At 44.6% G+C, this 14,659-nt stretch overlaps 1 protein-coding gene across 1 annotated transcript in view; it reads left to right on the top strand.

Moving 5' to 3' along the window:
* The window catches only part of lrp2b (low density lipoprotein receptor-related protein 2b), a 40,100-nt gene extending 25,856 nt beyond the window's left edge, over nucleotides 1–14,244 (top strand). The window contains exons 49-81 of the mRNA XM_086196369.1: nucleotides 209–410; nucleotides 487–782; nucleotides 1,350–1,860; nucleotides 1,986–2,141; nucleotides 2,245–2,415; nucleotides 2,487–2,710; nucleotides 2,787–2,964; nucleotides 3,412–3,608; nucleotides 4,151–4,396; nucleotides 4,678–4,803; nucleotides 5,555–5,674; nucleotides 5,826–5,942; nucleotides 6,052–6,168; nucleotides 7,037–7,174; nucleotides 7,382–7,504; nucleotides 8,780–8,908; nucleotides 9,289–9,420; nucleotides 9,514–9,639; nucleotides 9,918–10,061; nucleotides 10,140–10,305; nucleotides 10,431–10,559; nucleotides 10,637–10,857; nucleotides 10,953–11,135; nucleotides 11,816–11,935; nucleotides 12,012–12,099; nucleotides 12,183–12,247; nucleotides 12,340–12,502; nucleotides 12,783–12,843; nucleotides 12,936–13,061; nucleotides 13,207–13,290; nucleotides 13,481–13,567; nucleotides 13,706–13,762; nucleotides 13,869–14,244. Coding sequence (XP_086052495.1) covers nucleotides 209–410; nucleotides 487–782; nucleotides 1,350–1,860; nucleotides 1,986–2,141; nucleotides 2,245–2,415; nucleotides 2,487–2,710; nucleotides 2,787–2,964; nucleotides 3,412–3,608; nucleotides 4,151–4,396; nucleotides 4,678–4,803; nucleotides 5,555–5,674; nucleotides 5,826–5,942; nucleotides 6,052–6,168; nucleotides 7,037–7,174; nucleotides 7,382–7,504; nucleotides 8,780–8,908; nucleotides 9,289–9,420; nucleotides 9,514–9,639; nucleotides 9,918–10,061; nucleotides 10,140–10,305; nucleotides 10,431–10,559; nucleotides 10,637–10,857; nucleotides 10,953–11,135; nucleotides 11,816–11,935; nucleotides 12,012–12,099; nucleotides 12,183–12,247; nucleotides 12,340–12,502; nucleotides 12,783–12,843; nucleotides 12,936–13,061; nucleotides 13,207–13,290; nucleotides 13,481–13,567; nucleotides 13,706–13,762; nucleotides 13,869–13,907 — 5,042 coding nt within the window. The 3' untranslated portion in view covers nucleotides 13,908–14,244. The remainder of the gene's footprint in view (nucleotides 1–208; nucleotides 411–486; nucleotides 783–1,349; nucleotides 1,861–1,985; nucleotides 2,142–2,244; nucleotides 2,416–2,486; nucleotides 2,711–2,786; nucleotides 2,965–3,411; nucleotides 3,609–4,150; nucleotides 4,397–4,677; nucleotides 4,804–5,554; nucleotides 5,675–5,825; nucleotides 5,943–6,051; nucleotides 6,169–7,036; nucleotides 7,175–7,381; nucleotides 7,505–8,779; nucleotides 8,909–9,288; nucleotides 9,421–9,513; nucleotides 9,640–9,917; nucleotides 10,062–10,139; nucleotides 10,306–10,430; nucleotides 10,560–10,636; nucleotides 10,858–10,952; nucleotides 11,136–11,815; nucleotides 11,936–12,011; nucleotides 12,100–12,182; nucleotides 12,248–12,339; nucleotides 12,503–12,782; nucleotides 12,844–12,935; nucleotides 13,062–13,206; nucleotides 13,291–13,480; nucleotides 13,568–13,705; nucleotides 13,763–13,868) is intronic.
* The last annotated feature ends 415 nt before the right edge of the window (nucleotides 14,245–14,659 follow it).

The following is a 14,659-nucleotide window of genomic DNA, read 5'->3' as shown; positions in this document are numbered from 1 at the left end:
TGTGATGCGTCAGAGGTTTGAAGATTGTAGTATTATTATACTACTGAAAACTATCTTGCTACATACTCAGTATCCCAGTCCCTGCCTAAATTTTGCTTCACTCTTCTTGTGTTCCTTTGAAGTTGTATCAAAATTTTGACAGCTACTTCTACAATATTGTACCATACAGTTCATCCATTACCAGTCAACCCATCCTCTCCTCTTGCAGGCCAACGTACCTGCAGTTCCAACCAATTCACTTGCCCCACCTGGCACCCAGGTCACCCGCGCTGCGTGCCCTTAAACTTTGTATGTGATGGGGACAAAGACTGCGCTAATGCAGCTGATGAGCTCCAGAACTGCCCTAACCGGACCTGCCATATGAATGAGTTTGCCTGTTCTAATGGACTTTGCATCTTCCTCCCCTTCCAGTAAGTAAGACATGCATGTAAGAGATAAAATGTCAGTAAATTATCAAACTCAATGATAAACCCTGTCCCTTCATAGCTGTGACCGTGTGAACGACTGCGGGGACGGCAGTGACGAGTTGGGCTGTACTTACGACACATGCAGCAGCAGCCAGTTCACCTGCGGCAACGGTGCCTGCATCTCCTCCTCTTTCACCTGCGACGGGGAAAGCGACTGTATGGATGGTTCTGACGAAGCGGTTAGCTTGTGCACCACACCGCAGCCCACCTGTGCTCCTCAGCAGTACATGTGCAAGTCAGGAGACTGCATCGACATCAACAAAGTATGTAACGGCTTGAAGGACTGCCAAGACAACAGTGACGAAAAAGGATGCGGTGAGAGACAAAACTGAACTGGTGTGAATTTGGTTTCAAAAACATGAATAAACAGTGCAGATGTGTTTTTTTAAAAATCCACAAATTTAATCACCATCATTTTTTCCCCTTATCATGATTTTTTTTTTTTAATGATGTGCTTTTTTTTTTTTTTTTAATGATGTGCATATTCGTAGATAATGAGTTTGATATCTTAGTATTTCAAGAAAACCAGAAGGTGCTTTTTTGAAGAGAACAGATAATTCCTCTGGCCTTTTGTGTTCTCCAGATAACAATATAGATTAACCTGTTATCATGAAAAAAGCAGACGTAGTCATCTCTAGATCATCAACTTGGAATTTGAATGTTAACAAGATTCCGTGAAGTAAGCACTCTGTAAATCAACAGTAATTTGGATTAAATTAGCCTAATTCCTATTCAGATTAAATATTTTTTCACAATAATGTCCTTGGACCAGAAAAAATGGATTTATGTGAGTTATAACCATGAGTTTACAAATTATTTCTTCTCAGCGATTGCAATATTTCCGTCTTGTTTACTTGTCTTCTGTCTTTTTTTTCTGTGTAGGGATCAATGAGTGCCGCAACCCTTCTTTTCACAAGTGTGCCCAGATTTGCACCGATACCCTTACTGGCTACTTCTGCTCCTGCTATGCTGGTTTCCAGCTCATGCCCGATGGAAAAGCCTGCGAGGACCTCAACGAGTGTCTGAGCACACCTGCCGTCTGCAGCCAGATCTGCGAGAACACTGTTGGCTCGTACCACTGTAAATGTGCCCCAGGTTACCTGCGTGAACCGGATGGGCGCACCTGTCGCCAAAACAGTGGCATTTCCCCGTACCTGTTATACAGTAATGGTTACTATATCCGCAATTTGACCACGGACGGGTCTCACTTGAGTATAGTACTGCAGGGTTTGTCCAATGTAGTGGCGTTAGATTTTGATCACTATGAGAAAAGGCTTTACTGGATCGATGCAGGGAAGATTGAGAAGATGCATTTTGACGGGAGCGACAGGGAGACACTGGCTGACGAAGATGTGACAGGAGCAGAAGGCCTGGCACTTGATTGGGTCGGCAGGTATGTCAGTTTTATTTAGTTAGATTATTGAATGTTTCATTATTCAGTATTGCAGTAAATAAGACAATGGTGTGGCCAAACATGTCAGGATGCTAATTAATAGCTGTTTGTGTGTGCTGCTGCAGGAAGTTGTACTGGGTGGATGGTTATTATGGTTCCATTCATGTGATGGAGTTGGACGGACGCTACCAGAAGAAGCTGCTCTCTGATGACTTCACGGAGGGAAACCAAACTCATACCATCAGTCGACCTCGGGCTGTGGCTGTAAACCCTAAACACGGGTACACATGCGCGCAGATTTATTTTAGCCTAAAACCATCCTTCAAGATCTACCAGGACTGCTTGAAATACTCATGTAGTGTACTCTTCAAATCTGTTTCCCAGATGGCTGTACTGGACCGACTGGGGTGACACACCGTATATCGGCAGGGTTGGCATGGACGGAAGCAACGCCAGTGCCATTGTCACGACCAAACTTGAGTGGCCCAATGCACTGACCATAGACTACACCACCAACAAGATCTTCTTTGCTGATTCCCATCTTAATTTTCTAGAGTGAGTTGGTTTTCACCTTGAGGTGTCATCAGGTTCAGGGAGACACCGTTTCACTCCACCTCTAACTTTAGCTTCGCAGACATGGATGGTAAGAATCGTCACCGCGCCATTGCTGGTACTCTTCCTCATGTCTTCGCCGTTTCCCTGTTTGAGGACTGGGTCTACTGGACAGACTGGAATACACACACTGTGGAAAAGGCCCATAAGTACACTGGTGAACAACGCGCGGTCATGGGCAACAACACACACCGGCCCTATGACATCCACGTCTACCACCCCTACAGGCAACCTCGAAGTATGGAACTTTGAACTGTACATTCTGATCTTGTCTCACTGCACTGCAGCTTAGTATTTCCCAAATCCATCTACAGGTGAAAACCCATGCTCCTCCCATCATCTGACCTGCAGTCATCTGTGTCTGATTGCGCCGGGTGGCCAGCGCGCTACCTGCGAATGTCCGGATCACTTCATTGGTCTCTCTGTTGGCTTCAAGATCCAGTGTGTCGCTGACTGCTCCAGCACGCAGTTCCGCTGTGGGGACAATGAGAAGTCAGTCCACTTTTATTCAACCTTTCAGTCCTTCCAGCTTTAGAACTGTCTTTGCAATGAAAAGCACTTGGATTGGTTCTAGAGCTTCTTGCCTTTGAAATGCCCCAAAAAGCTTTTCAGACAGTTTGAAAATATTTTGTTGCTAAAAAATCAAGATACTGTTTAAATTCATACATGAATACCTCAGAATAAATGAGAGACAGACTAAAGAATTTCCTGCAATTTTATGTTCATATTTATGCGATTAGTTAACGTCAAGAGACAAGGTTGTTGGAGCTATCAAATTTTGCAAGAAAATAGTAAAAAATAAGGAGGGTTCCATGGGCTCTCATGTTGCTGTGCTTCAATGTTACACCAGGGCGTCTCTTCCTCCTCACTTTAGTTGATGCATAGCTTAATAAATCTTAGGTGTACAGTATAAGATGATTGCACCACCCTTGTCCTCAGGTGTGTCCCTATATGGTGGAAGTGTGACGGCCAATCAGATTGCAGTGATGGCTCAGACGAACCTCAGACCTGCCCACCGCGTTACTGTCCCATTGGCCGGTTCCAGTGTCGAGATGGCAATTGCACTTATCCGGGCTTCATCTGCGACGGCCACTCAGACTGTCCTGATGGTTCCGATGAAGATGCTGCTCTCTGCAGTATGTAAATTATATACTATTACTAATTATATTATTTATAACCAGAAGGTGGAATTGAAATTGCAGAACTTTACAGTTGGCATGAAGATGTGAAGCCTTCATAATTAATTACATTACATTTTCAGCCAAGAGTTAATGTGCAGGGCAGGACGGTGGTGCAGTGGTTAGCGCACAGCAAGAAGGTTCGGTGTTTGAACCCCAGCTCAAGCATCAATCTTTCTGTGTGAGTCTGCATGTTCTCCCTGTTCCTGTGTGGGTTCTCTCTGGTACTCTAGCTTCCTCCCACAGTCCAAAGACATCAAGAGGGGACGAGGCTGATTGATACTCTAAATTGACCGTAGGTGTGACTGTGAGTGTGAATGGTTGTCTGTCTCTATGTGTTGGTCCTGAGATGGACTGGTGACCTGTCCAGGGTGAACCCCGCCTCACACCTGAAGGCTGCTGGGATAGGCTCCACCCCCACCCCCACCCCCCCACAACCCTTAACAGGATAAGCAGTAGAAAATGGATGGATGGAGTTCAGGTGCCGTCTCTCCCTCCAGGTGACCACCGATGCCAGGAGAACCAGTTCCAGTGTAAAAACAAGAGGTGCATCCCCGTGTCCTGGCACTGCGATGGGGTAAATGACTGCTCTGATGGCAGCGATGAGGACGCAGAGACTTGTTCAGAGAAGACCTGCAAACCAGGACAGTTCCAGTGTGCCAATGGACGTTGTCTGCCCTCTAGCTACGTATGCGACGCCCAGGATGACTGCGGAGACGGATCGGATGAACCGTATGAAACCTGCAGTGAGTGGCAGATGTCAACAAACACCACAAAGGGGATAACTGAAATCTCATAGTCGTGTAGCATTTATTTTATGATTCTTAATCATGAGGCTTAATTGTGTTGTTTTTGTCGTAGCTGGAAAGGCTCTTCTGCTATTATTTATCAGACTGATATGCACAAACACTGTTGCAGCTGTTAAATCATCTTTCAGTGATGCCTCACCCATTTAGACAATGCTGCATTATATGAGTTTGCTTTTTCTTAAACTTCCCTGTCTCTCTCTCTGTCTTTTTCCACCCAGTGGGACCAGAGTACAAATGTGATGACACCGAGTTCTCGTGCAAGACAAACTACCGCTGTGTACCTCAGTGGGCCCGGTGTGACGGCACCAATGACTGCATCGACAACAGTGACGAACAAGGCTGCGGTCAGTTAACAGCGGGTGTGCTAGTTGATGAAAATCAGGTTCTAAAGTTTCTAGATGTAGATATTTCTTCCTACTGTACTGTTAAAAACATGCAAATAACCTTCAAAATCTTGAGTATCTGCTGGCTATTTTCTCATGAAGGTGTTTCCTCATTGTTATCGCCATGACAGTTAACTAGCTGGTTCTTGATCAGCTGGTGTAATCAATAAAACCCTGAAATGGATTCAGCATCAAACCTACAGTAGTTGAATGGAAGAGCTAAAACCACAGTGAAAACTGAGCAAGAGCATTCCACTAGCTTGTTTACAGACGATGCAGCTGAAATATGTGTTTTTGTCAAGAGAAAAAAGGAAACAAGCAAATTGGTTTGTCCCTTCTGGGCTACAGTAGATGCAACAGGTTGGACTCAGTGGAAGAGGTTCTGCTCTCTGTGGTGTAGACATAAGGGCTCGTGCTAATAAAAAGCACACCACTTTCTAGGGGATAATGAAAAATTAGTATGTGTTATGTTCATTTTATGTAAAAAAGAAAAAAAACAACCTCTAAATACAACCCTTACTGGTGTGTGTGAGTGTGTGTGTGTGTGTGTGTGTGTGTGTGTGTGTGTGTGTGTGTGTGTTCAACTCAAGATTATTCACAGGTTTGGTGTGTTCAGTGTAATACATCACATAAAGATCAGCTTGTTTGGACCTGAGTATAAGAACATTACAGTCCCAACCTCTACCGCTGTCCAACTTTGTCTTCTTAACAGAGGAGGTGACCTGTGATCCTCTGGGTGATTTCCGTTGTGACAACCACCGCTGCGTCCCCATTCGCTGGCAATGTGATGGCAGCGATGACTGTGGCGATGGCTCAGACGAGAGGAACTGCCGTGCGTGTCATCCTCCATATTTTCAGTACAAAGCAACAACAAATATTCTCCCTCGGGCCTTGAATTTGGAACCAGGGAGTTGGTCACATATTAACAGGCTTGTAATGGCTCGTTCTTATCGCACCAGCCAATGTGTGTAACTGTTTTACAGAGCCAAGACCTTGCTCTGAGAGTGAGTTCCGATGTGACGATGCACAGTGCATCCCTGGGAAATGGGTGTGTGACCATGAGAACGACTGTGGCGACAACTCGGACGAGCGAGACTGTGGTGAGTGGGCGCCGCATCCCATTTCACCTCCCAGTAAAAACAACCTGTCATGAACAGCACAGGATCAAATACACACACGCACACACTTGTTATCCTGGCTCTCTTCCAGAGTTGCAGACGTGCCGTCCAGGTTCATTCCAGTGTGAGTCGGGTCATTGTGTCCCTGCTGCTCTGCAGTGTGATGGCCGGCCTGACTGTCAGGATCTGTCAGACGAGACCAGCTGTCGTAAGTAAACAACAGCAAACTGCCCGATGGCTGCAGTGTGGCAGCGGATCTGCTTCATGTCAGTGTGTGGATTTAGTCTTCAGTTATTCTTAGCATTAGCTTTCAAAACTACAGTATGAGCTTGTGTAGAAAAAAAGCCAGGCAAATGTACTATAGGGTGACACATAGCCACACAAGACAAAAGTGTTTTTACGGCAATCATCTTGCCTTTATTTCACCTCCAAAAGGTGACGTCTTGCTGAGGGTAACCAAATGTGGTGGGACTGGGACCATCCCTGGAAGCATCCCCAATTTTAACAGTGATTTTCTTTTCTTTTCTTTTCTTTTTTTTAATTGCAAAATAAAATAGGGCCCAACTGTGTTTCAGTCCACAATAGCGAAGCGTGACTGGCTGGCTTACTCTCGTCCGTGTGCAACAACAAAGGAAGAGGCCGCAGCTCACGGGTTACTGATGATTTTGTCTCTTAATTCTACAGTCTAGCAGGACCACTGACTGGCTGTTCATCAGACCAAGTTTGTTGATTGTTTTCTTTTTTTCTTCGACAACTCAAGACAGTACAACACAAAAATAAAAACAAGCAAGACAGTACAAGAAAATCTTACAATAGAAACAATGAATGGCTTTGACCGAGTTTGGCAATAAATGTATTTAGTCGAAATAAAAGAAACCGTATCTCTCCCGTTTTGTATCTCATAATAACTTTGATTGATTTTTAGTTGTTTTTTTTTCCCCCCGTTTTTTTTTTGTGTGTTTTTTTTAAATACAACAGTTTGTTGTGCCATTTTCTGAAAAAAAGAGAAAACGGATCCTCCTCAATTGCTGAGTCATGTAACGAGCTGGATTATTTGTCATTCACCTCTCTCTCAGCTACCCGTTACCCAGGAGGCCGTTGGTGTCCTCAGCACCAGTTCCAGTGTGGAAACCATCTGTGTGTGAGCCAGGGTTGGGTGTGTGATGGCTTTGACGACTGCGGGGACCGCTCGGACGAACAGCTGAGTTTGTGCTGTGAGAGCTGAGTTGTTAATGCCTACGGGAACATCCGATATCAAATCTGTATTTCATTCTGTGAGATCATTATAACCTTTTATTCACCGCCAGAGGGTAGATGATGGTTTAAAGATAAGTTACGCCAAGAGGTTTGTCAAAATGGGGAAGTCACTTTGTTTCATAAGTGAATGCATCCAGAGGTAACTGTGATCTGTGTCTGAACAGTGAACATCACCTGTGAGATGCCGTCTCGGTTCCGCTGCGCTAATGGCTACTGTATCTACTCTGGCCTGCTGTGCAACCAGAAGGACGACTGCGGAGATGGCAGCGACGAGAAGGAAGAACTTTGTACGACTCCAACTCACAAACGCGACACAACCAGCGTATCATAAATGTCCCTTCACACAGCTCTAGCGATAATTTGAGTAAACCTCCCTAACCAAACCCCCCTCGGAAATTATTCTGATGCTTTGCAGAAATGTAGGGGAGGACAGGACATTTGTGGATTTGACTACAAAAAAACAAGTGCTTTTGATTCCAAAGAGCAGAACATATTACAAGTTGCTGTGTAGCCATGGAGATTCAAACAGAATGATCTACTTTGGATAGTTTCAGGCCAATCCAAAAAAAAAAAAAGAGTCTGATTCGAAACTTGCTTTGGTTTGGCAGTTTTGACACGCAGTGCTACACAAGTGTGTGATTTTGAGCTTTATCAATGCCCTACATGAAACACAGGCAACAAACTCACAATCTTGTGATTAAAAACAACTGAACAAGCACAAACCTCCTTTCCTCACCCCCCCCCCCCTCCACAGTTAACATGTGATAATGCCCAAAACATCAGTTTATTTAACACTGGATTGAGAGCTTTATAATCTCAGTCGCTTATTATTGCAGAATTACTTGATTTTTGGTCACATGACTACCACCATTGTTCAGGGGTCCCTTGACACGGGAGGTGGTTCAACTTAACCTGTATACTTCGTATTCAACTGTTTCGGTCATCTAAAATAAAAACCGTATCTCTTCATTTGTTGAAATATTGTCGTATAAGAAAGTTCAAGGAAAGATTGGGATCAATGCGAATATTTTACACATCTTTTTTATAAAGCAAATTGCCAACAGCCACAAAGAGGCCAAAATGAATATTATATTTCAGTGGATAGATTTTTATGGTAACTGTTTTATCATTCAAATATTTCTCAGTTGAAATAGAATCCTAACCAGTTAAGTTCAAGTTTAGCAAATGCATTGGGTTTGTGGGCCAGCTGAGGATTAGTGGCAACACACTAATACCCCTGAACGCTCCCCTCCGTGTCCAGCGACACAGGAAATCACAAACTGACACACAAACAATGACAAACAAGAGAGACAGCCAGAAAATGGCAGCATACAATAAAAAGGAGAAAGAAAATAGTTCTACTGTATGGAATTGTTACACAATCAGCTTAAACATCAATCGCAGCAAATTATTTTGAGAGGAGATTAAATATCCATGTTCAGGGCACGTGGACATCCAAATCCATTTGTTCTGAGGGAGGAGACGGAGGGAACCTGCAGAGAACCGGTGATATGTTCTTACATTACGTCTGACACTGCCTTTCTATCAATGATTGATTCCAGGCCGCAAACCCACGCTGCCCCCCTGCACGCTGGAAGAGTTTAAATGCACCAACGGACGCTGCGTGGCTCTGCCGTACGTATGCGACCACAACGACAACTGCGGGGACCGCACCGACGAGTTGGGCTGCAGTGAGTGAAAAACTGACTTCACTTTTGACACAATCAGATTTGCACAAGGAAATGATTGTGTTACTGTGATGCATCAGAGCTCAACTGGGGAATTCACTGATGATAATGATAAAAATAATAAGCTTCCACATAATCAGAGCATGCACATGAAGCTACTCTAACCTTTGACCTTGAAATGATTGATTCTGTCTTCCGTTATATAAACAACAAATCAACCAAACTTTTAACTTCTGCTTTTCATTTGACTTTCATTCATTCATTCATTCGTCTTGACTGCTGAAGACCTGAAAGCTGCAATTATTACTCGACTAATTTCTGCTCAGTTATTTGGTGGTTGAAAGGAACTTGACTGAGTGAAGAGAACGTCATCTGTGCTTCAGACTTTGGCCATGATCGGAACTGTGAGGAGAAACTGTGCCAGCATGAATGCACCAACCTGAACGGCACTGGCTTCATCTGTTCCTGCAGACCCGGATACATGGTGGACCCAGACAGCACCTACACCTGCCTGGGTACACACACACACACACACACACACACACACACACAAAGACCTGGAGATGAACAAATCCACAAGTCATCTCAATGTGTCCTTGCTCTTACAGACATCAATGAGTGTGAGGTGTACGGCACCTGCCCTCAGGTGTGTAAGAACACCAAGGGTGGCTATGACTGTGAGTGCGCCTCCGGCTACAGGAGAGTTGGCAACGGCAACATGTGTGAGGCTGAGGGTGAGAGGAGTCTTTTATTGAACATATACTTTATCTATAAAATGTCCAGTAACTCTGCTTTTCCTTCTTGACTTCAAATGCCTGTATTCCGTGTTCTTTTTTAATTCATGTTGTAATGTGGAATGCAGCACAGGTCCGTCCATCACAGAAATGTCTCTGAACAGGAGCAACAAAGCTGTTCCGCTCTCTCAGTGATCCGTCCCTGTTCGTGCTTCAGTTAGAGGAATCGATGTAGTGCCAAACAAAGGTTAAGCATCACTCCCATGTGTTCCCCTCAGGCCCGACCCCCCTGCTGCTTCTACCGGAGAACATCCGCATCCGTAGGTTCAACCTGCAAACGGGGGCATACCACGACTTCCTTCAAGAGCACGAGCGCATCATGGCGCTGGACTATGACTATGACCACAACAACACGGGACTCAGTAAGCCTCAAAAAGGGTTAGAAAGACAAGGAGCTTTTAAAAGACAGAAATATTACTTTATTTGATATGTGTACCCAGGTATGGTGTACTTCACTGTGGCCAGTAAGGACTCTGTACCAGGTGCCATTAAGCGAGCGTACATCCCTTCAGTAGACGACGGTAGTAACAACATTGGCGCTGCTGTCGACCTCGGCATCAAGTACATCACAAGACCGGACGGCATTGCTGTGGACTGGGTGGGCAGGTGAGGTGGAGCATTACTGGCTTGCAATAAACCTTTTAGTTTTCTATAGTTACAATTGTTATTATAATTATTAGTTAAGAGTTAGAAAGAGGGCTTTTCGGCATGCTCTGTTATTTTACCTCCAGGAATCTGTACTGGGCGGACTCCAGGGTGAGGCGGTTAGAGGTGGCCCTGTTGGATGGACGCTACAGGAAGCACTTAGTCGAGACTGAGCTGGGTCACCCGTCTGCTGTGGCCGTCAACCCCCGACTGGGGTGAGAGAGAGAGATCAACGGTTATTAAATATCAAACTGTTATCCGATGTGATTATCATGGTTGTGTGTGTCTGTAGGATGTTGTACTGGGCCGACCGAGGCAAAGCAGCCAAGATCGAATGTTCTTGGCTGGACGGGCAAGAGAGGAAAGTCCTGGTGGACGGCAGCCTGGGTTGGCCCACCGGCCTGTCAATTGACTTCACAAACGATGACAGAATCTACTGGTCCGACTCCAAGGAAAGCCGCATCGAGTCTATCCTCCCTACAGGAGAGGACCGTAGAACCGCTGTCTACATCGGTGAGGACTAGCAAGGGCTGCCATGTTCTAGTCAGTGTTCTATCTAGAGGATGAGAGACTTGAGTTAAAGACAACCTGTTGACACTGAATTGTAGATGTGAGGAACCCCTTCAGTGTGAGTGTGTTTGAGGACCACGTTTACTGGAGCACTCAGGAGAAGGGCGAGGTGTTCCGGCAGGACAAGTTTGGTCGTGGTGCCAAGACTAAACTGCTGACAGCTGGACCCTGGTTGACCCAGGTCTCTGTTTACCAGCAGCAGAGATACAACTCCATTGCCAGTAAGCTGCACTCCCTTCACACACACACACACACACACACACGGCAATTTATGCAATATTTCTCTAATAAAAACAGCAGTTCCTGTCATTTAATTTCTTAATTGCGTTAGCTAGAGTTGCTGTTTGCATACCAATCTAATGATAAATTAGCATGTTAGCTTACGTTACTTGCAGCTATTACATGAGAAAGGAAAGGGCATGAATGACACTGTAATTCACAAAGTGGATGATATCAGATTCATCTACAAAGCTGGCTGAAGACAACAACTCCCATGATGCCCCCCTTCTTTGTGAAGTTGTCAAACTTGGTCTTTTGTGGTTGTTTTGATGGACCTGCAATCGTAGAAATGAAATGTGGTGCATCTAATCAAAGCTGCTCTGTAAAATGGATTTATTGTTTGCCTTCTGTGACTGCCAATGACCAATAAAGTAATAAAAATCTCTCCACTGTAAAAAAAAAAAAAAAAAAAACTAAAAAAATTAACCGATCAATGGAGGCCGTGATGACATCATCATAATACTGACCCACAGAAAGTTGTGTTACTCGATTAAATATAGCCTTAAGATTGCAACAGAGGTCTGATTGACAAGCAAATGTAATTGCTCATCCGAAAACCTATCAAAGGCGTTTACCTGAGCAGGTTACTCACCCAATGTTCCACCGCTCCGTGTTCTTGCAGTGAAGAACCCGTGTAAGGGAACCTGCAGCCACCTGTGTTTGCTCCGCCCGGGAGGTTACACCTGCGCCTGCCCCGAGGGCACCGGCTTCGTCCCCGGCAGTGACACAGAATGCGACGCCGGTATGAAACTTATTTGCGTCATTTGATGTGATGAAACACGCATTTAACTCATTCACCGCTTTATCGTTTATTTCAGGGTTTGACCCACAACCCACCATGCCGCCTCCATGCCAGTGTCAAAATGGCGGCACGTGCTACTTTGACGACAACAAGGCTCTCTGCAAGTACGAATACTTCTTTCGCCGTTTTGTGTAACGCTCTTGTGTTGTAGCGATAGAGAAATGAGAAAGACTGTGTGTTTTCACAGGTGTCCCCCAGAGTGGAAAGGCGATTACTGCCAGATAAGCATATTTGATGTGGTCGCATCATCAAGTATGTATACTTTTCCAGTCATATTTAACCTCAGCATCCTTTCTCTGAGGTCACGATTGCTAATCAGCTGTGTCCCTGTCTCGCCCTCTCAGTTGGGATCGCCATCGGGGTCACCGTTCTGATCTTGGTTCTGCTAGTTGCTGTGGTTTATGCTGCTAGGAGGAAGTCCAGCCTGTTGGAGAGGCTGAGGAGCCACCTGCCGTCCATGCCGTCCATGCCGTCCATGCCGTCCATGCCCAGCCTGGCAAGCTTCAGGTTTGAGTAGCAGAGTGGAGGAAACAGATAAAATATATACTTTTGTGCTTTCTTGCAGTCATTCAGTAGTTAAAAACATGTCTATTGGCCAGTCTTGAGCCAGAGTCCCGCCCATGAGAAGCTGCAAGCACAAACATAGATTTTGCATTTGCCAGAAAAAACTTCAATCTTTCAAATCCATTCTTACTTGCAAGCTGATTATTTTTGATTCCACGATAAAGATACAAAACAAACTCCATAAAATAATATATTTCATCTTGAGGTTGTTTTTTTTCCCCAGAACTTCCTCAACACCCGATGCATCAAAAATGGAGGGTCCTGAGAGGTTGCATTCAGAGGCGGTCGGTCAAACAACCACCAATCAACCCCCACGTAGACAAATAATTCTTACTGAACACTTCTTCTACCTGACCATGTTCCCTCCTGCCGTCAGGTTCCCTGTATGTCCGTGTCCATGGTTGAGGGGAAGAGTTTTGAGAATCCAGCATACGAATCTGAAACACAACCTGCAGCTAACGGCGTAAAGGCAACCACCGCCGCTCCCGACCCAACGAACAAGGTGACTAAACGTCAACTCGCACTCTCCACTAGGGTCAAAGGATTTTTACTCTTTTTTTCAGCAGGAGACATAAAGTTTCAACCAATAAAATCCTGTTTGACTTACATTTTTCTTTTTCTCACAGCCGTGTGTTTCTGGTTTACAGAGTAGCATTGATAATCCCCTCTATGTGGAGGAGGTTAGAGTTGTGGATGCGGCCCCAAGAGTCGTCGCCGCACCCGCTGATGAGGTTGGTTTCTCAATCTTTCTGTTTGATGAGCTTTATTTTGAAGTGAATTTCTGCACAATATTTTGCCACTGGTTTCTCGGTCGAGATGTTCGATTTCTGCGATGTAAAGCCTTCATCTGTTTTGAGCTGATAAATTAAGTTTCTTTTCCTTCTGACTGTTTTGAATTTTCCTCCCCTTCTGAAATTTTAGGAGGCCTTTGAGAACCCAGCATACAACCCCGAGACAAAAGGCCCTGAAGTGACTCTGTCCTCAAAACCAGCTGCTTCAACCTCACAGGTAACCATGGAGACACGTGTCCGACCTCCATAGTTGAAGAGATATGAACACACATGCCGAATATTAAAACAAATCTTGCGTGTGTGAGAACGTTACGCTCTCAACGTTTCATCTCTCGTGTTTTTTTTCTCCCTGCAGTTTGAACCCATCGGGGATGACGACGGATTTGTGACTTACAAAAACCCGACATACGCGGTGAGTCCTGACTGACGCTTTCATCAGACCCGTTAATGATTTTTTAATTATATATAATTTGCATTCCTGAAAGCGTTTCTCTTTATCTGTTGGGGTCTCGTAACAGGAACACACACATGCTTCCTCTCCGGATTCTGACGTCTGACCTCTACAGCAGAGGTCAGACTGGACCACGTTTCAAGACTGAAACTTCATTCGTTCTCATTAGAGGATTTGATGGAATCGCGTTCTAAAACATGCAGAACATTACTGACATCTCCAGAGCTGCTTGTTCCAACTACGCTGGACTCTGAACGTTAAAGGAACAAATCAGCCGGAACATTTTGTAAAAGAAAAATTGGTTTAGTTGCCAAGTAGCTGTTCATGTTAAAGTCTTTGAAATGATTAAAGATTGGATAACTAAATCAATATTAAACATGGGTTGAAGCAGATTGTTAAAAAAATATATTGTTTTAGTCTTTTTGAATATTTTGATTCTCAATTGTGACAACTCTCTTATTTCTTTTTTCACTATAAATTGAAGAAAAAAAATATGGTTTCTGTCTGTCATTAACACCCCTCTGTTCCTTCCACCCTCCCTCTCTCTCTCTCTCTCTCTCTCTCACACACACATTCTCACCTAGGAACACTTTTCTTTGTGCACGCATGTCAGTGGTCAATGTGTCATTGTGGTCTCGTGTTCTTCTTGTTCACCAGCCACCATCACCGCCTCTCCTGTATCTGACCCACTGAACTAAGATAAAATGCTTTGTCATCAAGATCTAGTCACACGCAAACACACACACACACACACACACACACACACACACACACAGCCCCAGACTGTGATCAGAGCGATGATGATTCCTCTCCCTCACCCAGAGTCATAAATGTCAGACCACATCAAGGTTTCTTCTC

This window comes from Aulostomus chinensis, chromosome 23 (genome assembly GCF_037954235.1).
Source record: "Aulostomus chinensis isolate RoL2024-O1b breed Wild chromosome 23, RoL_Achi_v1.0, whole genome shotgun sequence".
Taxonomy (NCBI): Eukaryota; Metazoa; Chordata; class Actinopteri; order Syngnathiformes; family Aulostomidae; genus Aulostomus; species Aulostomus chinensis.
This window is presented reverse-complemented; position numbering and strand designations above follow the sequence as displayed.